Below are 27291 nucleotides of genomic sequence, written 5' to 3'. Positions count from 1 at the left end.
AGGGGACAAAGTCAAGCTCATGCCAAGAGGACCAGGGATGCTCACCCTGTTCTGGGCAGCACTTGGGGAGGTCAGGGAGATGGTTGTGCAGTGTACTTCAGGAAGCAGGGGGGTCCCTGTGCTGGCCATCACCCCAGGCCTCCAGTGAGGCCTGGAGGCGCCCAGCATGGCCTGTGACCAGTGACTGCCCTGGCTTGCTGCTATGAGAGACCCCAACTTGGGGGGAAGGACTGCAACGAGTGTCAGTGTTCCCAAGTCCTTGCATATTATCAGAATTGGGTTATCTTAAAGCAAACAAAGAAATGTGACGTGTTCCCTCACCTTGAGCAGATACGTGTAGATGAACTGAGTGCCTGTAGTATTTGAGGTGAGTAGGCACCTTGTCCCAGGTCACTTTCCCCACGCTGAGCACCCCCCTCCCATGACTCCCGCACCGCCCCCAGCCACACCTCCGCCTCATAGAGGCAATCTTTCTTGCCCTGCTCCTGTCTCCTCCTCTGTCAGCGGGCTTTCCAGAGGGCAGTGGACATGCTTATCTGTGGTAAGCATCGAGTAGAGTAACTGGAGCACAGTGTGCGCTCAGAGATTTGTGGACCAGAATTGGTCTGAAAGGCTTTGTGGGCTCTCCTTACTGTGTGGGGACTCCAGCTTCTACCCTGTGGATTCCTGTTACCTTGCCTCCTCTCAATCTGCCCCGTAACTCACAAGGGGTTACACGGATGTTGGCAAATTAGGCTAAACTTAATACTCTTCTTATGGCTCCCATGGTGGTGTAGTGGGTTTTGGCTTGGCAATATTTGCCAAAATTTTATATGCAGTTATCCCTGATACAACAATTCCAATTATAGTAATTTACTAGCAAATACACCACAACAAATTTTAAAATAAACAGAAAAACCATCCATAGTTATTCATTGGGCATTATTTCCAATGGCAAAATAAAGAACCTAATGCCCATCCATGGAGAATATTTTTTTTTTTAAAGATTTTATTTATTGACAGAGAGAGACACAGCGAGAGAGGGAACACAAGCAGGGGGAGTGGGAGAGGGAGAAGCAGGCTTCCCGCGGAGCAGGGAGCCCGATGCGGGGCTCGATCCCAGGACCCTGGGATCACGACCTGAGCGGAAGGCAGACGCTTAACGACCAAGCCACCCAGGCGCCCCCATGGAGAATATTTTTAAAAACTATGATCTATCCACATAATGGAATAATCTGCAGCTGTGAAAGGGGGCAGGGGGAAGGAAGGAGGGTGGCATTTATTAATTGGGGGTATGTAAGCCCTATTGCCGTCTCCGGTCCATAATCACGCTTACATTACATTTACATTTTTAAAAGTACATAGTCAAAGAATGCTACTGTAATAAGCACATCAGAAATAATTTAAAAAGCACTTTTCCAAAATATGAATACCTCCTACGCTTCCTGCAGTGTGTTTCACATACAAAATTACGAAGATCAAATGCTTCTATAGCGCTCACTATACACCAGGCATGGTTCTAATACCTTGCATAGGTTAGGTCATTTAATTCTTTTATTTTTTTATTTATTATTATTATTTTTTTAAAGATTTTATTTATTTATTTGAGACAGAGAGAATGAGAGAGAACACATGAGAGGGAGGAGGGTCAGAGGGAGAAGCAGACCCCCCGCCGAGCAGGGAGCCCGAGCGGGACTCGATCCCGGGACTCCAGGACCATGACCTGAGCCGAAGGCAGTCGCTTAACCGCTTAACCGACTGAGCCACCCAGGCGCCCCTAGGATTTTATTTATTTGACAGAGACAGCGAGAGAGTGAACACAAGAAGAGGGAGTGGGGGAGGGAGAAGCAGACTCCCCACTGAGCAGGGAGCCCGATGCTGGGCTCCATCCCAGGACCCTGGGATTATGACCTGAGCCGAAGGCAGAGGCTTAATGGCTGAGCCACCCAGGCACCCTGTTGTGTTTTTTTTTAAAGATTTTATTTATTTGACAGAGACAACGAGAGAGGGAACACGAGCAGGGGGAGTGGGAGAGGGAGAAGCAGGCTTCCCGCCGAGCAGGGAGCCCGACGCGGGGCTCGATCCCAGGACTCCAGGGTCATGGCCTGAGCCGAAGGCAGACGCTTAACGACTGAGCCACCCAGGCGCCCCATTTAAGTCTTTTAAAGACCCCTGCGAGCAAGTGGCCCTGCTGTCCCACTTGCGGGGAAACTGAGGCACAGGGTGGCGCAGGCCTTCCGCTCCCCACAGCTCGCCAGCAGGGCCCCGGACCGAGCCCCGCCCCCCGGCCCGTCGACCTTCCCCTCGATCCCAGGTCGGGGAAGAAGCCACGCGCGCGAGCGGGCCCCCGGGGCGTCTCCACCCTCCGGAGCGACCCGCATATTCGAAACACGGGGGGCGCCTGAGCCGTAAGGTCAGGGCCGAAGATCACGGGACGGAGCTTCGGGGCCAATGGAAACCGCACTGCCGAGGCTCAGGCTGCTTCGGGGAGCGGGCGTGGGGCCGGGCGGCGCAGCGGCCTGGGACCCGCGGACCCGCGCGGCGACCACGGCGCGGACGGCCCCCGGCGCCCGGCCCTCCCGGCTTCCCCCGCACGGACGCACGAGGCGGCAGGACGCCCGCCCACGCGAGGGCGCCGCCCGCACCACGCCCGCGGGCTCGCGCGCCCAGCCGCGCCCACGGAGCACGCGCAGGAAGGAGGCCGCGCGGCGCCCACTGCGCACGCGCGCGTCTCGGCCTCGGGGAGCAGCGCAGCAACACGGCCACGCGGACCCGCACCTGCCAATCAGCGCGGCCCGGGGCGGGGCTTCTGGCCAGGCTCCCGGGAGGCGGCGGGCGACTTCCGGCAATAAGCCTCCGCTCCGCCGTCCGGTGGGGAGCGAGGGCGTCTGCGCTCCGGGCGGGGACTGAGGCGGCGCGCGCTCCAGGTGGGGACGGTGACCGCCTCCCCAGCCGTCCCCGCGCCAGGTAGGGTCGGGGGCCCGGGCGCGCCGGGAGGGGGCGGAGCGGCCCTCGGCCGCACGGCGCGGCCCCCGCGGCCGCCGCCCGACCTCGCCGCGCCCTGGCCTCGGGCTCCGCGGGAGCTTTCCTCGGGGGCTGCGCGGCCTCCGACGGTTCCCGGAGCCCCTCCCGCCAGCGTGTCCGTCCCGGCCCCCCCGCCCCCGCGCGCCCGAGCCCTCTTCTCCCGGGGGCGTCTGCCGCCTCCGCCCTGCGGTCCTCGTCCGCGCCCACCCGCCGCCCGACCCCCCGGTCCTCGTCCGCGCCCACCTGCCGGCCCGACCCCGGTCCCCCGGTCCTCGGCTGCGGCTCCAGCTTCTCACTCGGTCCCCGTCCCTGGCTTCGGTGTCCTCCGCTTGCCTGGTCCTCGGTCCCCAGTCCCCTCCCGGGTGCCAACTTCTCCCTAAGCCGGTCCCTCGGTCCCCAGCCCTCGTCCGTGGCTCCGTGACCTCCCCGTGCCTGGCCCTCGGTCCCCACTCCTCTGTGGCTCCAGCGTCTTCCCCAGGCCTGGCCCTCGGTCCTCGTTCATGGCTCCAGCATCCTCGAAGAGCCCGCCTCCCTGCGCCGGCAGCTGATGCCGGGGCTCTGCATCCTTCTCTTCGCCATAAGTTCGTTTTCGCCCTTCTTTCCTGGATGCCGCTGCTCTCTGTGGGCCTATTCAAACTCATTTTTGAAAACTCAGGCATCTAAGGAATCCTGTGAAGTCCGCTTTCCTTGCCTCTTCCAAATCTGTATCCTCCAGCCCTAACCAGAAGACACATCTTCTCATTCTTTCGTAGGAACTCATACCCCTCAGATTGCCTTTCTCCCTGTTTATTTCCTCGTCTCTGTTTCTTTGCAGCATCTGTGACCATCTCTCAGGCCTCCTTACAGGAAATTTCTGATGGTCAGCCCTCAGTTCACTGCTTCTTGATGTTCTTTCTGGATCAAGGGCCTCCATACTTAAAAACCATATTCATGTTTGACCCTAAGTTATTCGGAAATCTTGTAAGGATAAGAAAGCAGTAAAAGAGATCGAATGCTTATGAAATTGGGGACCATTCTTTCTTATCACAGAACAATGAAAGTTTTCTCAATTTATATTGAAACATAAGCAATAAGGGGAAAAGAAACTCATTTGCCACCTATTTTTGCTAAACACAAAACTATTATTTACGTTGTGACTTTCTTTTTATCTGGGTGTACTATGCATGGCATTAACGTTAGGTCTACACTTACTGCTTTTATTGTCTGGAACGTGAACCTAATCATGACTCCAGAGTCCTGGTTACTCAACGTTCCTGTCGTCTGACTTTATTTATTTATTTATTTATTTATTTATTTATTATGTTAATCCCCATACATTACATCATTAGTTTTAGATGAAGTGTTCCATGATTCATTGTTTGTGTCCTGTCGTCTGACTTAAACAGCACAGTACCCATAGCCTTTTAAAATGTATTAGACTATGTTTCCCGGCATGTTTTCCTTAGTGTCTTTTCATTTAGATCAGTCATTAAATTAGACCATATCTGGTGACTTATGTAATGTAAGGTAACACTTTTTGAGAAAACCCACAATTCTATGACCTTTTCTTTTCACAGGGTGCTCACGAATTGCTGTTATAAAAATACAGGGATAGAGCATATGGGCCCTGGACACTTCAGAAATGTGATTCCCAGCTCTGCCAGATGCTGTGCCTCAGTTTCTTCTATAAAATGGAGGATTAAGGCTGTAAAAGGGGGATGGTGACACTTTCTGTCTTTCAGGGCAGTGTGGGGGCTGAGATAGTAAATTGTTCAGAGGAAGCCTAATTCATACTAAGGTCTAATATGTGTGTGCTAGGATTATCATTAGCTAAGAAGGGTTGCTTGTTGGAGGAAGACATTTCTTGGTTGGTTCTGCATCTCTTCTCTTGGGAGTTCCCACGGGCCAGTCAACTTGGAGAAGTCCTGTGCTTCCACCTCATGCCCCCTACAGCAGAGATTAAGGGAAGATCTCTAACACTTTAGCCCTGGATGCTCTCTGACATCAGTTAGAGTGAAATGTGCATGAAATTGCAATTCCTACCAGGTATTTGCAACTGAGTAGCCGCCCTTTGAGGAGGTGCTCTTCTGTGCTTGATTTTGAAGAGTAAGTTTTGCTTTTATTTTCATATTTGAAATTTTTCAAAACATATGTGATTTTAATTAAAACATAAAGTTATAGCAATTCAGGTCTTTTAGCAGGACAGATAAATAAATTTCCATAAAAAGTGATGGGTTGTTCATCATTCCAGAAGTGTAGTAATATTTCCAATCTGCAAATTTAGATGCCTCAGGTTGGGAGTATTTTTGAAAATTTGGTATCAGGCTTTTCAAATTGGACGTTGTCTTTTTTTCTTGCTTTTCCCTTGATGGCTTTTTGTTATTGTTTGCAGTAACTCTTCTTCCAGAGTCTGCCTTAGTTCGTGAACTGTATAGGATTATACTTTAAAATAAAGCTTCATTGTGATGCAAAGAACATATGTCAAATCTATGGAATCCACATGTCTACAGCGAAACAAATCTTTTCATCTGTGTTGAAGATAAAAACCTTGGAAATTCCTGTTTTTTATTTCCATGGTCCATGGGGCTGGGCTTCATTCCTTCCAATCCGTATAAATACACACAGCACCTGAACTATCAGGCTAACCATACTCATTTCTCACAGAGGTAGTTGCAAAAGAGTTGATTATATTACTCGAAACACCAAGCTCACTCTTTACAGTGAAAACTTTGCTTAACTGTTCTAGGAGTTGCTTTTGGGGCCTGAATGGAAGTGTCTTAAGTGGTGAGTGGGCGTAGTGGGCATAGTGTTTCTGCGTCATCATGTTTTAGAAAGTCTGTGAGCTGAGGTGTTGGCAGGAAGTTTCTCTTGCCTGAGCTGTGCTGTCTGCCTCCATTCTCCCACTCCATCTACCGCACAGGACCTGGCAGGTTATTCTCAGAATAGCACTGCTCCTATCATTACGTTGCCCCAAAACTCTTAGTTATTTGGAGAATAAAGTCCAAACAGCTTTGACATTCAAGTTTTCCATGATCTGGCTTCTGGTCACCTTTCCAGCCTGCCTACCAACCTTCCCAAAGATTTCTCTATTTCAGCTAGCCTATTTTGTTTGTTATTCTCAAAGGTGTCTCGTGTTTGTTTGCCCACCATTTCTGTGATTGGTACTTTTTTCCCCTGGTCTCTCCATTTACTTAAGATCTAACTGTGCTTTAAGGCCAAGATGATGCCCTGGTTTTTCTTCAGAGGTCCCAAATGGTCTGCTTTTTACTCTGAATTTCTTTTAGTTATTCTTGCTTTACTGCTCATTCAGTACATATGTATACATTTTTTAAATCTTTTAAATATATTTACGTATATTATTTGTGTGAGTTTTCTTATTTCTGTTATCTATTTTTTCAAAAATTTTAAAATTGTAATTAACATATAATGTAACTTTGCTTTCAGAAGTAGGATTCAGTGATCATCACTTACGTATAACACCCATTGCTCATCACAAGTGCCCTCCTTAATTCCCATCCCCCATCTAGCCCACCACCCCCCACCACGACCCAGCAGTTGCACTACTAGGTATTTACCCAAAGGAAACAAAAATACAGATTTGAAGGGGCACCTGCACCCTGATGTTTCTAGCAGCGTTACCCAGGATAGCCAAACTATAGAAACAGCCCAAATGTCCATCGACTGATGAATGGGTAAAGAAGATGTGGCTGTTGTCTTTTTAGTTCTTGGACTAGATAGTACACCTTCAGGGAAGGGACACATAGCATAATAACATGTTTGGTCTGTGTTTGACTGTCAGTGGAGTAGTCTATATTTGGTCTGTGCAGCAGTGTTCTGCATGGTTGCCACTTTCTTTAATACAGGTTTTCCTGAATCCATCGTATATGATGCCGAGAGATCATGTTGGCAACTGTCGGAGATGGTCCTCACAGACATTCTTCTCTCGTCTGTGTTTTATGAGACTAAATTACCTTTTAAGCAGCATCTTCTCTGTCATGGTTTGCACTTGCCTTCTTCAGTAGGAGTGCATACTAATGGAGACAGTTTTAGATAATGATGAACTGACCGGACGTGGTAGTAGCCCCTGCATTTTAGGGTGATTGGTAGTTTGAAACAAATCTGTAGGATGATACTTACAGGGACGCCCGGGCGGCTCGGTCGTTAAGCGTCTGCCTTCGGCTCAGGTCATGGTCCCAGGGTCCTGGGATCGAGCCCCGCACCGGGCTCTCTGCTCAGCGGGAAGCCTGCTTCTCCCTCTCCCACTCCCCCTGCTTGTGTTCCCTCTCTCCTTGTGTCTCTCTCTGTGTCAAATAAATAAAGAAAATCTTAAAAAAAAAAGAAAAATTTCGGGGCACCTGGGGGCTCAGTCGTTAAGCGTCTGCCTTCGGCTCAGGTCATGGTCCCAGGGTCCTGGGATCGAGCCCCGCATCGGGCTCTCTGCCCAGTGGGAAGCCTGCTTCTCCCTCTCCCACTCCCCCTGCTTGTGTTCCCTCTCGCTCTCTCTCTGTCAAATAAATAAAATCTTAAAAAAAAAAATAAAAAAAAAAGAGGAGCACCTGGGTGGCTCAGTCGTTAAGCGTCTGCCTTCGGCTCAGGTCCTGATCCCAGGCTCCTGGGATCGAGCCCCACATCGGGCTCTCTGCTCGGCGGGAAGCCTGCTTCTCCCTCTCCCACTCCCCCTGCTTATGCTCACTCTCTCTTTGTCAAATAAATAAAGAAAATCTTAAAAAAAAAAGAAAAATTTCGGGGCGCCTGGGTGGCTCAGTCGTTAAGCGTCTGCCTTCGGCTCAGGTCATGATCCCAGGGTCCTGGGATCGAGCCCCATGTCGGGCTCCCTGCTTGGCGGGGAGCCTGCTTCTCCCTTTCCCTCTGTCGCTCCCCCTGCTTGTGCTCTCTCACTTTCTCTCTCTCTGTCTCAAATAAATATCTTTAAAAAAAAGATGATACTTACAAAAATAGTGCTGAGATTTAAGTAATGATTTTAAGTATTTTCTAAAATAAGAATTTGAGTGAAAATGTGACTGTTAAAGATGTTCTTCCTGGAAAACAAATTGTGTTAAGGAAGGGAGCACTTAGAGTTGACCCAGGAATACTGTTGAAGACTTAGAATTTCCTTCTAATTTTTTTGTCTCAGATTCTAAGCCAGTATAAATGTCTACCTAATAGCCTGTTTTTTTGTTAGTTGTAATAAGTATAGTTGGGAGATTATATTTGAAAACTTCTTTCTCTCAGGTACTCTGTTAGGAATACTCCACATTAGCGAAATGCTCCAAGTCTACTTCGGATGTGAGATTAATATAACACATTTTTGAAACTATTTTTGGTTGAGTTATCTGCTACTTTTTTGTGGCTAAATCCAATATATACTTGTCAATTCTTACTGTGCTAGCTTGTTAATAAGTATTTTCCTCTCTGTCAGTCATTCCTTTCTTAAAATACATTCTTCTCTTGACTTCCTACTCCCTTCCTCCTACCTCTTTGGCTCTTCCTTTTCAGTTCCCTTTCTTGGCTCCTATTTACCGCTTGTGCCTCAAATGTCCTCGTCCCTTAGAGTTTTTCCCTAGGCTCCATGTGTTCTCTCTTGTGGTATCATTCCTGTGGGTTTGGCTTCTACCTTAATGCTGATGAGTTTCCTGTCCTGTCCTCCAGCCTTCCTCTCTCTCCTGAGCGATGGATCTGTATATGCATTCATTCGTGCAGTGTTTATCGAGCTCCCTTGTGTACTCCCGTGGCCCACAGATACTCCTATTTAATTGGGGTGAAGCTAAACACTATTTTCTAAAAGTTTCCAAGACAGTAATGTTAACGTACAGCAAGGGTTGAGAACCACTGACCGAGAGGCAATGGAAGAGCTAGTATTTGAGGTCTTGCTCTCAACAAATTGCAAGCGTCATGAAAGTAGTAATATCTGTGTCATCATTTTTTTTTTTTAAAGATTTTATTTACTTATTTGACAGAGAGACACAGCGAGGGCAGGAACACAAGCAGGGGGAGTGGGAGAGGGAGAAGCAGGCTTCCCGCCGAGCAGGGAGCCCGATGCGGGGCTCGATCCCAGGACCCTGGGATCACGACCTGAGCCGAAGGCAGACGCTTAACGACTGAGCCACCCAGGCGCCCTGTGTCATCATTTTTTAAGGTCATAATTTTTACACCTGGATTGTTCCACATGGATTCCAGGATAGTGCCTATCGCCATGGGTTCAGCAAATCTAACAGGCTTGTCCAAAACTGAATCAACATCTCTAGGTGCCAGAAGCTAAACCTGGCTATCTTTGGTTTCCCCTCACACATCCAGCCTTTCTGGCACGTTGCGCCTGCCCCGCGGGCCTTTCCCTGGGATAGCTGAGCACATGGCAGCTGGCTGCCTTGGAGTCCGTGAGAGAGCCAGACAGACAGCATGCAAGACGGAAGTCCTTGACTGCTCTTGAACTCTGCCTCCTGAATGCTTCTGGAATCTCTCTCCTCCAATGCAGCCACACTTTGACCTTCTGGTGGCCAGTGTTCGGTAGCCGCCGTCCTAATTCCTCCTCCCTCCGGTGCCACCCCTGCCCTGGGCAGCTCTGGCTTCCATCCTCACAGCGTGACCCCGAGGTTTTTGTAAAGCTTGAATCTCGTCGAATCCTTTACTTGCTGAAGTTCCACTCTGGCCCCCTTGCTGCCCTCAGAGGAAAGTCCGGTCCTTTGACTTGATCCCTTCCCGTTCTCACTTCTCACCACCCCCTACGCCCAGTCTCACACCATAAGCTTCATCCAAACTGAAGAACGTACAGTGCTCACCAGGAATATGTTTCATGTTCCATTGCTTCTGATTTCTGGTGCAGAGCGTTTTCTCTGGTGTACCACTCCCTGTTCTTCCTCAGTCCCTGACTCCTGCTGGCTCTGCAGGTACAAGCTGAGGTGGTGCCTCTGGTGAGCCTGTCCTGACGTACGCCGTGTCGGGTTAGTCGGTCCACCGGCGCATGTCCTTCTTGCTGTGACGGTATGACCGAGGTGCTGTGTTACCATCAGTCTCTCCTGAGCATGTAGGCTATATGGAGGCATTAACTTTAGTCTTTAAAATTAAGGAATAAGTGAAAGGAAACCTGTTAATTGTACATACATTTTTTAAAGTAAATTACTTCTGGGCCACCTGGTGGCTCAGTCATTAAGTGTCTGCCTTCAGTTCAGGTCATGATCCCAGGGGCCTGGGATCGAGTCCCACATCTGGCTCCCTGCTCAGCGGGAAGCCTGCTTCTCCCTCTCCCACTCCCCCTGCTTGTGTTCCCTCTCTCACTGTCTCTCTCTCTCTCTCTCTCTCTCTCTGTCAATTAAATAAAAAAATAAAATCTTTAAAAAAAATAAAGTACTTCTTTTACAGGAGAACTATGCCATTTTTGGGTCAGGACTGGAGATCTCCTGGATGGAGCTGGATTAAGACAGAAGATGGCTGGAAGAGATGTGAATCCTGGAGTCGGGACCTGGAAAGAGAGACTAACCCGCGTACTATCAGTCACAGCATGTAAGTTACAGCCACACAGAGCCCCGTCCTTTGCCTGCCGCACATGTATGGTGAAGTCCCCACAGAGCGCCATAATTTGTCATTGGCTGAGTTTGCCCATATGCAAGGCTGATGAGAAGTCACACGTTACTTAGCTGAAGACTGAGCCTAGTAGATGGTCTGGAACCTTCCCATAGGTTCTACTTTCTTCTATTGAAGACATTTAATCCTTCCAGTAAGCTGAGAAAAAGGGATTACGTTAACCCCATATTATAGCTGAGGAACCTCAGGATATCGAGAATCGGTTTTGGCAGCATCTGTCTGAGACCTTGCACAGGATAAATGCGCTTTTCTCCCCTGGAAGTCTGAGCTGCTGTAGGGACTGTGCTCAGGATGGAAGGACATTCTGTGTGGTTCCCGTGCTGAGTGTAGCCTCCTCTGCACAGTCCCGAGGTGGGGCATCGCCCACGGCATCTGCGTCCCGGTCAGTAGGGTAGAAGGGGAGGGGATGTGATTGCGCTTGCGCACCCCTCATCGGCGAGAGCACTAGCTGCAGAGGAGGCTGGGGGCTTTCCCTGTCGTGTAGCCGTGCATCCAGATGACAGAGACTGCACGGACTCGGAAGCCTGGCGTGCTGAGTGGCAGTCTGTATCACAGGTGGTGCCTGTGGGGAGATCTCAGGCCCTCCTCCTTCAGTGTTACGGGTCAAGTAGGTGATTTTGGTCCGTGTTTTTATTTGGCATTTGCATAATTATCAACTGTATTTTTAACTGACAGACAATTTGATTTTTTTTTATCATTTTATTATAGTTTTTCATCATGATAAGTGTACTTTTCAATCCCTATCACCTGTTTCCCCCATCTCCCCACCACCTCTGGTGACCAGCAGTGTATCTCTATTGTTAGGAGTCTGTTGCTGGGTTTGTCTCTCTCTCTCTTTTTATCCCCCCTTTGCTCATTTGTTTTGTTTCTTAAATTCCACGTGTAAGTGAGATTTTATGGTATTTGTCTTTCTCTGACTGATTTCGCTTAGGATTATACTTTCTAGCTCCATCCACATCACTGCAAATGGCAAGATTTCATCCTTTCTGATGGCTGCATAATATTCCATTGTGTATATGGACCACATCTTCTTTATCCATTCGTCTGTTGAAGGGCATCTCGGCTCTTTCCACAGTTTGGCTATTGTGGACATTGCTGCTATGAACATTGGGGTGCATATGGCCCTTCTTTTCACTACATCTGTGTCTTTGGGGTAAATACCCAGGAGTGCAATTGCTGGGTCATATGGTAGCTCTATTTTCAACTTTTTGAGGAACCTCCATACAGTTTTCCAGAGTGGCTGCACCAGCTTGCATTCCCACCGACAGTGTAGGAGGGTTCCCCTTTCTCCGCATCCCCGCCAACATCTGTCGTTTCCTGACTTGTTAATTTTAGCCATTCTGACGGGTGTGACATGATATCTCATTGAGGTTTTCATTTGGATTTCCCTGATGCCGAGCTATGTTGAGCACTTTTTCATGTGTCTGTTGACCATTTGTATGTCTTCTTTGGAGAAATGTCTGTTCATTCTGCCCTTTTTTTTTTTTTTAAAGACTTATTTATTTTAGAGAGCGAGCACATGAGTGCGTGTGTGGGGGGGTGCAGAGGGAGAAAATCTCACACAGACCTCCTGCTGAGCGAAGAGCCCAACATGGGGCTCCATCCCGTGACCCTGAGATCATGGTCTGAGCTGAAACCAAGAGTCGGACGCATAACAGACTGCACCACTCAGGGGCCCCATTCTGCTCACTTTTTAGTTGGATAATTTGTTTTCTGGGTGTTGAGTTTGATAAGTTCTTTATAGATTTTGGATACTAGCCCTTTATTTGATGTGTCATTTATAAATATCTTCTCCCATCTGTAGGCTGCCTTTTAGTTTTGCTGATTATTTCCTTCTCTGTGCAGAAGCTTTTTATTTTGATATAGTCCCAATAGTTTATTTTTGCTTCAGGCCACATGATTTTCTGACAGAAATTTTGTAGCTTTAGACTAGAGATTGGTTTTTGCAGTAGTTGAAGCAGAAATTAATTTATATTTCAGATTATAATAAAGATAACATGTTATATTTATTGAACTTATATTGGGGCATTTCTCTGCCATTCTGAATTTTATTCAACATTCATGGCCTAAATTTTATATAAGATTGGTAATTATATACGCTACTAGTCTTAGATAACGTTACATGGCTGTGAATTTTCAAAGTTACTTTTTATCCTACAGTTTTCATAGCAAATTATTTAAATTTGAGCTTGGTTGAATACATCTAGAAATGTTGGTGTCTGCATGGACTCCCAGTGATGACTGTGAATTGTGGAGGAGCCTGCGGTCACCACTCTAGGGTGGGTCAACAGGCTGTGATGTGTCAGACGGAGGAAGCTATAATGTGGGAAACCTGCCACTCCTCCTACGCTAAGGAGTTTGCATGATTGTGGGGTTTTTCCTCATGCATTTTTTCCTCTTCATCCCACACATTTTAAACATCTAAGAATTAAATGTCTTCTGTATACACATAGAATTAGAGAATACAGTCAGACCCATTTTCTTTGCATGACAAACTCCATGTCCGTCTGTCTCCTTTCCCCTCTCCTGCTCCCATTCAGACTGCTTTCAGAGTCCTCTGAAGTAGCGGGCTTTGCTGACAGGCGCTTCTCCACGTGTGGTGAAAAATACCCGGGTGCCCTTACTGACACAGTGATCTTGCCGGAACTGTGGGCCACCCGCCAGTGGGCGAAGCGAAGGCAGAGTTAGTTAACACTCCTTTACGACGTCCGGTTGCCTTGAAAACCTGGTAGCCTCTTTTTCCCCACTCTGCCTTTTTTCTTTGTCTTTCTCCTTCTTTTTCCTCTTTCCACAAAAATACATATCCAAACCTGTGGGCAGAGGCCATGAATGACCTAGAACTGCAGCAAATGTCTGATATTTTTCTTTCCCGGGAAGAAAAAGCAATTTAATTTTGAACCTAAAATTTGATAAAGAAAAAAGAACTATAGATAACCACCATTTCAGATTGCTGTATGAAATGACCTTCTCTTCACCTGAATGTCTTTGAGAAATAGCACTCCCAATTCTTTGGTTTAGGGTACGCTTTCTGAAACTAGGAAAATTGTCGTAAAAATCATTTAGGCAATCAAGATTCTAACCAACTTTGTTAATTTTTTTTTTTTTAATGGGCATGAAAATAGAAGACCTTTAAATATCCCCCTGTTCTCTTTTCACCTCATTTTAGGATTAAAAGTTCGGAGGATAAAGGTAAGAAATCACACAGTTGAGCGTGATCAGTTCAGGGGTAACCAGTCCATTCACACTTTGAATCCTGATTAAGCTGCTTTTTGAGGCAACATTCATGATGTTACGGAGGTAAATGGTGGTGGAGCAAATATTAACCCCTATGCTGCATCCTCTGTTCTTCATGTGAAAGATGTGTAGTTACCACGTCTCGTACTGCAGAGCACAGTGTGATGTCCTGGGATCCATCTTGCACCCCTTCTGAGGAGGTTTGCTCACTAAGCTGTGGATGCCCGATACAAGGTAGATCCTCTGGGCTACACGTTGACGAGAGGACAACCAGTTCAGGATTCTAGCAGACGCAGACTGGTGAGGGATGGTGAGTGTGTGTCCATCGCAGCGTCCATGCAGCTGGGTGGTGGGGAGGGGCAGAATCAGCAAGAGAATAGCTAACAGACTGGACAAGGAGAAGGGGGGCCCCGGCCCCCAAACAGACCTTGAGGTCTTGCCTTGGGGAGAACCGTACTTAGTAATAATGTGGCTGGATCTCTCTATCAGGGTGTGGTTGGCACGCAGTTTTATGTCTGATGACAGATCTTGTATGATTTTTGCAAAGGGAGGGCATTGAAGAGGAGCATGTGGATACTGCATGTCTTTGAGAATTCATAGCCTTCCCCATCAGATTGCGCTGTTGTTAGTAACTCGAGGCTCGGAGGAGGCCGTGGATGGAAGGCACTCCTCGTCCTGGGAGGCTGAAGTGTGATAGAGGGGGTGTGCTCAGCTCTGCCTTAATGGCGACATTTCTAGGGTTTTCTCCCTTTGCGATTAGTTTATTAAACCTTTTCATTGCATTATTTTTATTGACCTCTCCTTAACCATTGTTTCCAATCCAAGTTTGAGTATTTTTTTTTAAAGATTTGTTTATTTGAGAGCAAGAGAGAGCACGAGCAGAGGCAGAGGGAGAGAGAGAAGCAGACTCGGTGCTGAGTGCAGAGCCTGATGTGGGGCTTGAACTCACAACCCTGAGATCATGACCTGAACTGAAATCAAGCGTTGGATGCTGTTCTGACTCTGTCCCCCAGGCGCCCCCCAAGTTTGAGTGTTTTAAGGCTAATTTTGGTCATTTGGTTCTCAGTGGGTGGAGCAATGGAAGGCATTGTAAATTCGGGGCTCCACAGAAAGTATCGTCAACTTTAATAGTTCCCAGGATATTTGAAGTGGTGGGTGTCCCCAAGGAGAAAGGAAAGAGGCTGTATTTTTGGTTCCCTTACGAGAATGCAGAACAGGTCTCTGATCCTGAGGGAGAGGACTTGTGAGATCGTGTGGCCGTTGAAGTAACAGCTGCTCTCAGCCACAGCGCCTGGGTGAGGAGACGCTCCTGTGCCCCTTTCTGTAGTCAGAGAAGCACCCCTGTCATTTCGGTGTTTTTCCCTGAGGATCTTTATTGGGACAGCCTTCCTTAGGTGGTTTCTTCAGTGGCTGGAAAGAAAAACGTAAACGTAAGTGAGCTTCAGTGTCAGCCTCAGCGATGAGTGTTTCAGGCAGTATTTGTTGGTCCTGCTTTTTTGAGCAGTGATTTCATGTGGGTTGTGAATGCCTGTCTCTGACTTTGTTTCCATATTGCATTTTTGGTCAGTTATAAAGCAAGGACAATACAGTCCTGTAGAATGCAATGTGAAAAGCCAGAGTTCTTTTCTGTAGCCCTCGTCCTCTTCGGCGTAGGTAACCAGCCGCGGCGCTGCTGTGTTTTGTCTGGATGTCTGAGGGCATCGCTGACATTTTCTGCAGCCGAGACTGCTTCTCACCCAGTATGATTTCAGTGTCTGTCCGGGCACTCACACAGCCTGGCCACTCAGGGGACCCCTCCTTCCTGGGCCTTCTTCTCTTCTCCATCGGAGGCCCGTCCCCACAGTCCAAAACTGTGAATGTCGGCATCCCAGTCTTGAAACAGTGATTTCTAGTGACCTGTTTTCCTGTCCTGCCCGCTCTCTCCCCTCATGTCTCTTTGTCCAGCTTATATTCCGTGACCCATTGTTTCAGTGATGCTCTTGCCAATACCCTAAACTTCCATTCTTTTTTTTTTTTTTTTTTTAATAGACCCCCTTAGCAAATGCTTACCCCTAAATGAACCAACAGTGAGCAGCTAGGCAGGGGAAGAGGGAGAGTCCCCCCCAGGGTGCACCCGGGGTCACTGTGAATTCACTCCTCCTGCCCTCCCCCTCATCAGCTCATTCAGCCCCTTGCTCGTGCCCTAGTTTCTTGAGCTGCTCATCTCCTCGTTCTTCCGCTGACTCGGGAGCCTCGTGCTCACTGACCCTCTGCTCTGTGCCCGATGGGCCGCCAGCACCGTGTAAGCGCTGCAGCCCGGTGAGGGCTCCGGCAGAGCTCCTTCCTTCTCCTCTGACTTCTGAGTCTCCTGAGGGCAACCAGAGCCCATGCCGCCCCGGGGAATCTGAAGACCGCACGCTTGTTCTCAGAATCCTGAGGCTCTGCTCCTTTTATGCAGCGCACTTCAGGCGTCGGAGTCAAAGACTGGTAGATTTTTATTAACTCCCCCATTGCCAGCAGAGCCGTGTTAGCCCTCCTGGCCCCAGCGCGCCTACACCGTGGCCGGACACCTGGCCGGACACCTCACCGCGAGGGCGGGGGGTGACTTGCCTGCAGGCAGGAAGGACGCCGCTGCCGTCGCGTCCCCTCCAGAAAGAGCTGCTTGGGAGCAGTGCACCTGAGTCTGCCTCTGCCCCTTGGACGCGTGGACGGATCCCTCCATGAGCCGGACCCGAGAGGTGCCAGGTTCTTATTTCACGTGCTCTTATACCCACTCAGCACACGAGGTGTCCTCTGCGCCAGGATGCAGCAGAGCATGGAAACCCAAAACCCAAGCCCCAACGGAGCTTTCCTTTTGGTGCGACAGGCAGAAGGTGGGCAGAATGAGGGCAGTGTGCGGCTCCTTCCACGTAACGAGTGCTGCGCGGGGGAAGAGCCGGTGTGGGAGGCAAGAACGTCGAGGGAGAGGAGCGGGTACGCGGAAATGTGGACGGGGGGCTCCCTGAGGAAGGGGTCCGCTAACGGAGAGGAGGCTCCGGGGGCAGCACGACACCAGATGCTGGAGTGAGCCAGGGCCAGTCACGCGGACACTCTTGCTGGGCTGTGGGGACGTGGGCTTCTCCCCGCGGGACGTGGCAGTCACAGGTGCTCCGCAGAGAGGAGCTTAGTTCAGGTCAGGCTTTCACAGGCTCCTTCTACCCCGTGTTAGAAATGGGCTGCAGGGAAGCGAGGGCAGAGCAGAGACTCACGGTAATCCCCGTGGCGCGCGGAGGGTGGAGGTGCTGGGGGAGGGGACCGGGTGCAGGTTCTGGGCGTGTGTGCTGCAGCTGGCACTCCCAGGGCGGGCTGACAGGATGAGCAGTGTGTGCGCTGGCAGGGAGGAGGCGAGCGGGGAGCACTGGGGGGATGGGGTTCTCTTGTTCCGTGTGCACAAGACTCTGCAGAGTCGGTTCCCGGGGATGGGGTGCAGGGTGCAGGGCGGGCGCGTCTGGCGTGTTCCACGAGTGGTCTCCGTGCATGCTCCTGCTATCGACGTGTGTACACGGGGCCCGTCACCCTTTCTTGCCGCTGCTCGTCTCTGCAAGTAGTTCCGTGTCAGTGTGTGGACTGACCTCGTTTTCATGGGTCTAGATCAGTAACTTGCTTGTCTGCGTCTTGCTGATCGGATTTGTTTCCTGTGTTTCAGTTCTGTACACTGACGTGCGACATTAGAGAAGTCTCGGGCGTGCAGCGTGATGACTGGGTATTTGCACGTAGTTTGAAATGACCACCACAGTCTAGGGGGCACGGCCAGCACGCATACTTACACATTGTAGCTTGTGATGGGGACTTCTGGGGTTTTCTCTGCCAGCAGCGTGCAAATATGCAGTGTGGCACCCTTAACGCTAGTCGCCATGCCGGACCTCACGTTCTCCAGGACTTACTTATCTTAGAACTGGAAGTTGGTGACTTCTGACCCCTGGTGCCCATCTTGCACGTTCCCCGCCTACCGGCTCCGGCGACCAGCAGTCAGCCGTCTCTCTGGTCCGGTATCTGTGAGCTTCACTTGCCCACATATAAGTGAGATCATCTGGTGTCTGTCCTTGTGTGTCTGACTGACTTCACTCAGCACAGTGCTCTAACGGTGTCCCTGTGTTGTCGAAAGTTCCAAGATTTCATGGTTTTTTATGGCTGAATAAGATTCTGTTGTATATGCTTGTGCCTTCTTTCTGTGTGTCCATCGATGGACGCTTAGGTTGTTTCCATGGCCTTGTTACTGTGAATAACGCTGCAACAAACACAGGGGTGCAGATGTAATTTCGAGTTAGTGTTTTCATCTTATCCAGATAAATAACCGAAGTGGGATTGCCGCGCATGATAGTTCTATTTTTAACGTCCTGAGGCACGTCTGTACTGTTTTCCAGGCCGGCTGCACCAGCTTGCATTCCCACCCACCGCATAAGAGGAGAGATCCCTTTTCTCCGCATCCTCGACTACACCTGTTGTTTCCTGTGTTGTTGATTTTAGTCATTCTGACGCATGCGAGGGGGTATCTCATTGTATTTTTAAAAATTTTTTAAATCTCATTGTGTTTTTGATATACATTTTTGATAACTATGATCGCCTTTTCATATCCTGCTGGCCATTTATATATCTTCTTTGGAAAAACGTCTGTTCAGATCTTCTGCCCATTTTTAAATTGGACTTTTTTTTTTTACTGCTAAGTTTAAAGTTTTTTATGTATTTTGGGTATTAATTGTATATCAGGTATATGATTTGCAAATATTTTCTCCCATTCACTAGGTTGCCTTTTCATGTTGTGAGTGGTTTCCTTTTCTGTGCGGAACCTCTTCAGTTTGATGTGTCCCGCTTGTTTTTTTTGCTTTTGTTGCCTTTGCTTTTGGTGTCAAATTAAAATAAATCATTCCTAAGACTGATGAGTGTCAAGGAGCTAACCCCCTGTGTTTCCTTCCAGGAGTTTATGGTGTCAGGTCTTCCGTTGGAGTCTTTAATCCGTTTCAACGTACTTTGGTGGGTGTGTGAAGTAATGGTCCGATACCATTCTTCTGCATGAAGCTGTCCAGTTTTCCCAGCACCGTTAATTAAAGATTAGCCTGTCCTTTCCCCATTCTTGGCTCACTTGACCACCTATGTGAGGGTTTATTTCTGCAGGCTCTAGTCTGTTCCGTTGATTTCTGTGTGTTTTTATGCCATTACTGTCCTGTTTTGATTATTACAGCTTTGTGATATAGTTTGAAATCAGGGAGCGTGATGCCTCCAGCTTTGTTCCCCTTTCTCAAGATTGCTTTGGCAATTCACGATCTTTTGTGGCTCCATACACATTAGGATTGTTCTATTTCTGTGAAATATGCCTTTGGAATTTTGATAGGGATGGCACTGAGTCTGTAGATTGCTTTGGGTGAGTCTAGCCAAAGGTTGGTCAATTTTATGTTTTGAAAAGAACATCTCTTCATCTCATTGATCTTTTCTATGTCTTTTTATTTTGCATTTCACTTATAACTGCTCTGAAATTTGGTACTTACTTTCTTCTGCTAACTTTCATTTGTTCTTTTGTAGTTCTTTGAGATGTGAAGTTAGTTAGAGATTTTTCTGGTTTCTCCGTGTAGGCGTTTATCACTCTGAAATTCCCTCGCAGAACTGCTATGTGTTGCTGTGTTGTTTTCCATTTTCATTTGTCTCAAGGTAAGTTTCCTTACTTGTCTTGTTTTCTTGTTAGACCCATTGGTTGTGCAATAACCAGTTGTTGTAACTCTACATATCTGTTAATTTTCGGTTTTCTTCTTACTGCTTTCTAGTTTCATACCATTGTGGTCAGAAAACATACTTGATATCATTTCCATCTTCTTAAATTTAGTAAGATTTGTTTTGTGGTCCAACATGTGATCTATGCCGGAGAATGCTCTAGGTGCATTGAAGCAGAATGTGCATTCAGTTGCTTTTGGAGGGAATGTTCTGTGTGTACCTGTTAAGTCCCATCTGGTTTCATGTGTCCTTTAAGGCTATTGTTTCCTTATTGATTTTCTGTGAGGATTATCTATCCATTGATGAAATGAGGGTATTACATCCTCTATGGTTATTAGATCTGTTAATATTTTCTTTATTTAGGTACTTCTGTGTTGGATGCAGAAATATTTAACAGATGTTGTATCTTCTTGTTGGAGTGACCCCTTTATCATTATGTAATGACCTTCTGTGTCTATTATTACAGTCTTTGTCTTAAAGTCTGTTTTATGAGGTGTATATCACTACCCCAGCTTTTTCTTTTGATTTCCATTTGCATGAACTATCCTCTTCCATCCCCTCGTTTTCAGTCTGTGTGTGTCCTTCCATCTGAAGTGAGTCTGTTGTAGGCAGCATGCAGATGGGTCTTGTTCTTTTATCCATTTGGCCACTCTATGTCTTGTGAAAGCAGAAATTAGTCCTTCCTCATTTAAAGTCATTATTGATAGGTATGTACTTACTGCCATTTTGTTAATTTCTGGTTGTTTTGTAGTTTCCTTGTTTCTTCTCTGGGTCTTTTCCTTTGTGGTTTGATGATTTTCTGTGGGGGTATGCTTCCATTGCTCCCTCGTAATCTTTTGTGTTTCCACAGTAGGTTTTTGTTTTGTGGTTACTACAAGGCTCACATAAAACAACTTATATTTATAACGGTCTATTTTAATTTGATAACAACTTAAGTTGGAAGACATTCTAAAGCTTTATATTTTACCCCCATTATGTTTTTGATATCACAGTTTACATCTTTTAATCTTGTGTATCTATTAAGAAAAAATTATACTTATTTTTACTGTTTTTGTTTTAAGTCTTTATATTAGCTTTTTTAGTAATTAACCGACCACTTTTACAATATTAGAGTATTTTGGATTTTAGTATATATTTGCCTTTACCAGTGAGATTCATGTTTTCATATTTTTCTTGTTACTAATTAATACCCTCTCATGTCAGCTTGAAGAAGTCCTTTGAACACTTCTTGTAAGACTAGCCTAGTGGCGATTAAATCCTTTAAATTTTGCTCATCTATGAAACTTGTTCTCTCTGCTCAGTTCTGCAAGACACCTTTGCTGGGTAGAGGAATCTCGGCCGCTCTTTTCTTTCAGCACTTTGAATACATCATGGCACTCCCTCTGGCCTGCACAATTTCTACTGAAAAATCTGCAGGTAGTCTTAGAGGGTTTTCTTGTATACAACAAATGGTTTTTCTCGTGCTGCTTAACTTTGACAATTGAGTTAGAGTGTGTCTTGGTGTGGATCCCTTTGGGTTCATCTTACTGGAACTCTCTGAGCTTTCGGGTCTGGATGTCTGTTTCTGTCCCCAGGGTAAGGGGGTTTTCAGCCATTGTTTCTTCAAATAAGTTTTTCCCCCCTTTTCTCTCTGTTCTCCTTCTGGGGCGCCTGTAATGAGAGTGTTGGTCCACTTGGTGGTGTTCATAATTCCCTTAAGCTCTCTTAATTCTTTTTCATTCTTTTTCGCTTTTGCTTCTCTGATTGGGTGAGTTCCACTGCCCACTGACCCTCTCTCCTGCTTTCTCCGTTAGTCCACTGTGGGGCCCCTCCTGCTGTAGTCTTCAGCTCTGGAACTCCTCCTAGTACTTCCGTACATTTTCTGTCTCTCTGTTCAGCCGTTCTTCCTGTGAGCTCAGGGAACACCTGTAGGACCATTATTTTGAACTCTGTGTCAAGTATTAAACGCTTCATCAGGTAAGTTATTTATCTTTGTTTCACTAAGGTTTTTTTTTCTCAGGTTTTATTTCATGTTTCATGCATACGACTCTTTCTTCATTTTACTTGACTCGCCGTGAGGGTTTTCATGCATTAGAGGAAACCGTCAGCCCTCCCAGGCTTGATGGGTTGGGCTCATCTAGGAGATGCACCTTCTCAGTCGACCCTGCCCTCAGTCTTGGTTACCTCGCAGATCTTTGTGACTTTCCAGGCAGCCTCTTGATTCTTACCAGCTAGCTCCCAGTTGAGAGTGCTGAAACCAGTCATTGCTCCAGGGGGGCGGATCTCAAGCAGCACCTCCCTTCAGGCTGATGGGCAGCCAGACCCACGGGCAGCCGTTTTTAAAGCATGTGAGTGTATATGGTGCTGAGAGACCCCAACTCAAGCCCTGCTGGCCACCAGAGCCAGGAGATCTGGCGGTGTCCCCTGTGCGCCAGCCACAGAAAGCATCCTGCCGGATGACTGGACAAGCTCCTTTCCAGGTGAGGCAGGAGAGCAGAGATGTTCCCTCCAGCCCCTGTCTCTGGAGGGCATGTCATTTGGCCCCGAGGTGTTAGATTGTAGGCCTGCCCCCCAGGCCAGTGCCTTATAAAGCGCAGAAAAGCCTCATTCCCACAAAGTCTGTGCTGGGCCGCAGGGTGGGAGAGTCTGCACACAGCCATTTCTCACTGTACTCGGCCTCGTGTCCGCGGCTTTCCGAGCTAGACATTGTGAGGGCTTGTTTCAGATGCAGGCCGTAAATGTCGGGGTTCCCCATGCAGGTTCAAATCCTCTGCTCCTCAGGGATAAGCTTGTGTGTTGCTCCGCTGGGTTAGGGTTTATGGCGAGATCAGGTCTCAGCCTCTCCCGCCTGCTCCCATGGAGGTTTTTCTCGTTCACTCGATGTGTAAGAGTTGCTCAGCCTTTTTTCTGCCCCTGAGGAAATTGTTCCGTAGGCCAAAGAGCCTCGATATGTGCAGGGAGGCCTTGCATTCAGGGCACTCCTGTGTCGCCACCTCGAGCCAGAACGGAGGCAGTTTTCACGAGGTTTTACAGTGTGTTTCCGGACCAGTGGGACAAGTCGCTTCCCCTGGCTGCTTCTCAGGTGCACTTTGTAATTAACATCCCTGCCTCTAAGAAAAAAATCCGATTTCTTATTGGTGTCACCAAATTTATGTATTTAAAAAACTATCAGTTTTATTTCTTCTAACTAATTTTTAAAGCATTTTATAATATAGTCCTTTACAGGTCTTAAAATTTTCTGTTTGCATTGATAATTTTCTTCTTGTCATTGTGAAATTTAAATATTTGTACTTTTATTTTTCTGATAAGCTATCTTGTGGTTTATCTTGCTGATTGTTTTCTGCAGAGAACTAGCTTTGGATTTTTTAGTGCTACCTTTTTTCTAGTTATTGGTATTTGCTTTTATCTTTAGTAATTCTTTTTCTAGCTTTTTATATTGTATGTCTAAGCTATTTACTTTCGTTAGGTTTTTATGTATATATATATTTATATATTTAAACTACATTTCCTGGTGCTGTGATTTCCTGTGACAGTTGTTTTCCTGGGGTCGCATAAATTCTGATATATGTTTCCCATCTTCTCAGAGGTGTGCTTCTCATACTCGGTATTTGTGTCTGATTTTGCCTGGGGAGCCCATCCCGAGCTCTTTTCCTTCTGAAAGCCGAGCTGTGCCCCTTGCACTTCCTGCTCCGTCTGGCTTCAGTTCCCAGTGTTTCAGACGTCATTGGATCTGTACCCTGGTACCCGTGGATACTCTCTCGTACATACACGTAGAGAACCTGTCATCTTGAGTTTTGCTCACCTTCACCGCTTCAGTACTTAGGACATCTTTTCCCCTTATTTTCACCTTGATAGTGAAAATCGTTGTATCGTACTTCGTTCCTTCTGTTTGGTTCCTGACTGTCAGCTCCGTACAGTAAATAATGCAGTTTCCTGCTGACCTCACGCCCCATCCCTGCACCACCCTGTTAGTGGTGGTTCTCTGTGGACATTGTCACGTGACATGACATGCCGTGTTGCGCCCCATAGTCCTACAAGTAAATACATGTTATTTGCTCGATAGCCATTTGTCTCTACCTGTCTCGTCCCGTTTGTCTCCAGCATTCTGCTCCAGTGTGGATTCTATAATGGATCCTCACTAAGCTCCTGGTCTCGCCACTTCCTGTGTTGGTGCACGTTCATAAATTTCATCATGGCCTTTACCCTGTACGTCTGTTTACCTAGATATATCTGTGGCTCACTTGAATTTTTTGACTTAGTCTCCCGAACCTGTTTCTGGCCTGTGATCCCTGCTACGCCACTGCTGTGGGGTCTGCTCCTTCGTTACAGGTTAGGGCCTGCGTTGTGACGTGAGGTTGGGGGGACTTGATAGGGTTGGTGGCTGTGTGAGTATCATGGCTGGTGCTGGGAGTCTGTCGCAAAGGGCCACAGCCGGAGGCGGTGGTCTGCCCCGTGTGTGCAGGGCATCAGCGAGGGCCAGGGCGTGCTGGCCCGCCCTGCATTCCATGCTTCCCGTTCACAGATGTCGCGGCCGCTGAAGTTGGACTACCCACCAGTCCATCTCTGGGAAAACTCCATCCCGAACCTCTGCAAGGCCACGTTTTCCTTCACTAAACCACATGGTGTGTGGGGGCCAGCACGTCTCCTTGCTGGGTGAACCGTGGGGCTGCGTGGCCACCACCCGCCCTACGCCCCCTTCCTGTAACACGTCTGTGTCACAGTGTGTTGTGGGAAGTATTCAGGAATAAAGTGTTAGCCCTAACAACAGGCTTTTAATCTTGTCTTAAAAACTTAAATAAATTGGACTTTTCCTTTTAATATATTTTTGTAAGAAAGACCAATTGCTGATGCAAGAGTGACCTTAAATAGGAAAATGACTACATGTGGACATTTGGCCAGCAGGAGAAGATAATATATAACCCTTGATCTTTTTTTAGAAAATGTGTGGATGAAAAGCTAAGTTTCACAGGCAGCCATTGATGAATTGATGTAAAACTGAAAACCGTCACCAGGAACTGTGAGAGCAGAGATTGTGGCACCGTTGGGGAGAGGAGCTAAAATGCCGTCTGTGTCCTGCTTCGTCGAGGACGCACAGCTCAGGGACTCTGACAGAGATGCCAGAGGCCGTCAGCCTGGAGTCATTTGTCAGCGATTATGTTTGAGGGCTTCATTGTGCTTTGTTTCGTTTGGGGTAAAAGTGACCACATTTTGTATCTGAGGTTTGCTTTGGTTTGTTTCCGATGAGGCATCACCTCTGCTGAGTTTCTCTCCCAACATCTTGTGTATTTGATAGTAGAGTTGGTAGAGTGCTTTTAAGACCAATATTGACCTCAAGGAATTTCAAAGCGTAGGCTAGTGTGTTAGTTTTCTGTGGTTGCCATAACCATAACATCGGTGGTATAGGAGCCAGAAGCCCAAATGCAGGTGCGGACAGGCTCCGAGCGGGATCCCCAGCTTGCGGTGTTTGCCGCAGTCCTGGCATCCTTTGGCTGGTGGCCACCTCACTCCAGCCTCTGCCTCCACCGTCACACGGCCTTCTGCCTGCCAGTCTCCCTGTGGCTTCCCCTCTGCGCTTGGAGTTAGGGCCCACGTGGTTAATCCAGGATGATTTTATCTCAGGGTCCTTCCCTTAATTCCATCGCCAAAGGTCCTGTTTCTAGATCAGTTTGTGTTCAGGATTGGTTCTGGTCCAAGACCCTGAATTCACCACCTCCAGGGACACCCCAAATCCAGCGCTATTAACCAAGCAGTTCCTCCTGAAGAAGAACTGAGGGCTGACTGAGCAGCTTCCGCACAACAGAGCTAGAGACCATGCAGAGAGCGAACAGAGGAGGACATGACGGTGGAGGGACCCCCACCCCCGGTGCTGTGAACTACAGCGGGGAGAGAGAGAGAGACCTTGAGCACATGCGTCCGCCCCAGGGCACAGAAAAAAGCCACAGTTGAAAAGGTCAACTAGCTTATAAAAGAGACACCCTTAAAATTGTACCAGACTGTGGAGAGCTTCTGGAACTCTCTGGGGCTAGGGCTGGTGAGCCTCATGGCTTACGTTCCCCTCCCCCTTGATAGTGTGGATGGGAGCAGGGTCCAGGTGTCCTGACCGGCCTGCTGCCTCTCCTAGCCCAGGTCCCTGAGCCCACACCAGCCCCAGCCGCCCCAGAGAGGTGGCCCCAGCACCGTGCACACTGGGACACCCCTGCACAGTGCTCACTGCATCCTGGAACCCTCCAGACCCTCGCCACCTCAGCTTCCGATGCCTTGCTCGGCTGCTCCAGGGCCTCCCAGCCGCCCCACCAGGGCACCCCCTGCGCTGAGCACCTGGGACATCCCGGCTTGCACCCACTCCACTGTCCACTGTCTTGTCAGGATGCCCCCTGCATGGACAGCCCAGGGACCCCGCAGCCCGTGCCCACTTCAGCTATAGCAGTCCCGCCAGGGCACTCTGTGCACAGCCTGGAGCGCCCTGGTGGCCCCCACCTCAGCTGTCCCGCCAGGGTGCCCCCTGCACAAGAGCCCAGAGCCTGCATCCTCCTGGGCTCGCTTCCCCTCATGTACTGTCCTGTCAGGGTGCCCACGCGGGGGGGGCCTGGGACCCCCCCGTTTGTAGCCACTTTAGCTCCAGCTGTCCTGCCAGAGTACCCTCTGCGTGGGGAGCCTCGGGGCTGTCCCTGCCCAGTCCCACTGGAGCTCTGGTCATCCCACAGGGTGGCCCGGCACAGAGAGCCCCACGACCCCTGGCCTCCGCCAGCCACAACTCCATCCCGCCAGCCAGTCAGCGGGCATGCACGATACCATTCCCTCAGGTTTAGGATTCATAAAAACACGCAGAAGGTCCAGCAGAATGGTCGACAGAGGAAGAACAAGACACAGCGTCGGTGGAAGAACGACCTGACGCAGAGGCAAGCCGTGTGCCTGAGGGAGAGTCTAACGGTCGTACAGATGCTCACCCGGTTGGAGGGAAGGGTGGGTGAGCTCAGACCTTCCGCGGAGGCAGGAAATGCAAACAGAGCCAGTCGGGGCTGAAGGATACAGCGACGGAAAGGGAGACCACGCCGAAGGGTCCACAGCAGACGAGAGGATGCAGAAGGACGGGTCAGGGATCAGGGAGACGGGGGAGTGGAAAGCACCCAAGCTGAGCGCAAGAAGAGGAAATGACATCTGAAACGGAAGAGAGGCCGAGGGATGTCTTGGACACGTCCAGCGAACACACATGCCCGTTAGAGGAAGGGGAAGAGGTAGAGAAGAGGCAGCACTGGTTATTTTCCAGGCTCTTTATGGTAGCCGTCCTACGAGGTGGGAGCTGCCCGCTCACTGTGGTTTGCATCTGCGTGTGCCTCGTGGCCGGTGGTGGGGAGCATCTTCTCAGGTGCCTGCTGACCACCAGTGCCTCTTCCTTGGGGAAATGTCTGTTCATTCTGCTCCTTTTTAATACAGTTGCTTGGTTTTGTTCTTGAAGTTCCGCTGACTTTTAAATCCGGGTTGGTGATGTTGATCTCACTCGTGAAACCAGAGGTAATAAATAAGAGCATTTCCCATGGAACTCGGTCGCTCAGTGGCTTATGTGCACGTGAAATGGAACGATGCGGTCAGCATCCAGCACTGTTGAAGTCATGGTTTTAAATGTTGATTTTAATTTTGGAAGCATTTATTTTTCTTACCCACTTATATTTATGTATGTTTTTACCTGACAGTATAAAAACCATTGAAGATACGCTTTGTGAAAATGGCAACTAAGTTTCCGTAGAGCGGGCATTTTCTCTTGATTATCCGCGTGGACCATGTGGGGCGTTGTGGCTG

At 48.5% G+C, this 27291-nt stretch overlaps 1 protein-coding gene across 9 annotated transcripts in view; it reads left to right on the top strand.

Annotated features, from left to right (window-relative positions):
• The first annotated feature begins 2786 nt into the window (after positions 1 to 2786).
• Positions 2787 to 27291, top strand: part of FBXO25 (F-box protein 25) — a 61169-nt gene continuing 36664 nt past the window's right edge. For 8 of the 9 annotated variants that reach the window (XR_006791595.3, XR_006791594.3, XM_045879565.3 and 5 more), the window contains exons 1-2: positions 2788 to 2946; positions 10339 to 10479. Coding sequence is in view for 7 of the 9 variants with exons in the window: in XM_045879565.3 (XP_045735521.1) it covers positions 10346 to 10479 (134 nt within the window). In the remaining 2 variants the exon portion in view is untranslated. Of the gene's footprint in view, positions 2947 to 10338; positions 10480 to 27291 lie in introns of all 9 variants that reach the window. The other variant, XM_045879564.3, reaches the window with a different exon arrangement.

This window comes from Mirounga angustirostris, unplaced genomic scaffold, assembly GCF_029215605.1.
Source record: "Mirounga angustirostris isolate CCGP_5_RB_7025 unplaced genomic scaffold, mMirAng1.0.hap1 SCAF_2, whole genome shotgun sequence".
Classification (NCBI taxonomy): domain Eukaryota; kingdom Metazoa; phylum Chordata; class Mammalia; order Carnivora; family Phocidae; genus Mirounga; species Mirounga angustirostris.
This window is presented reverse-complemented; position numbering and strand designations above follow the sequence as displayed.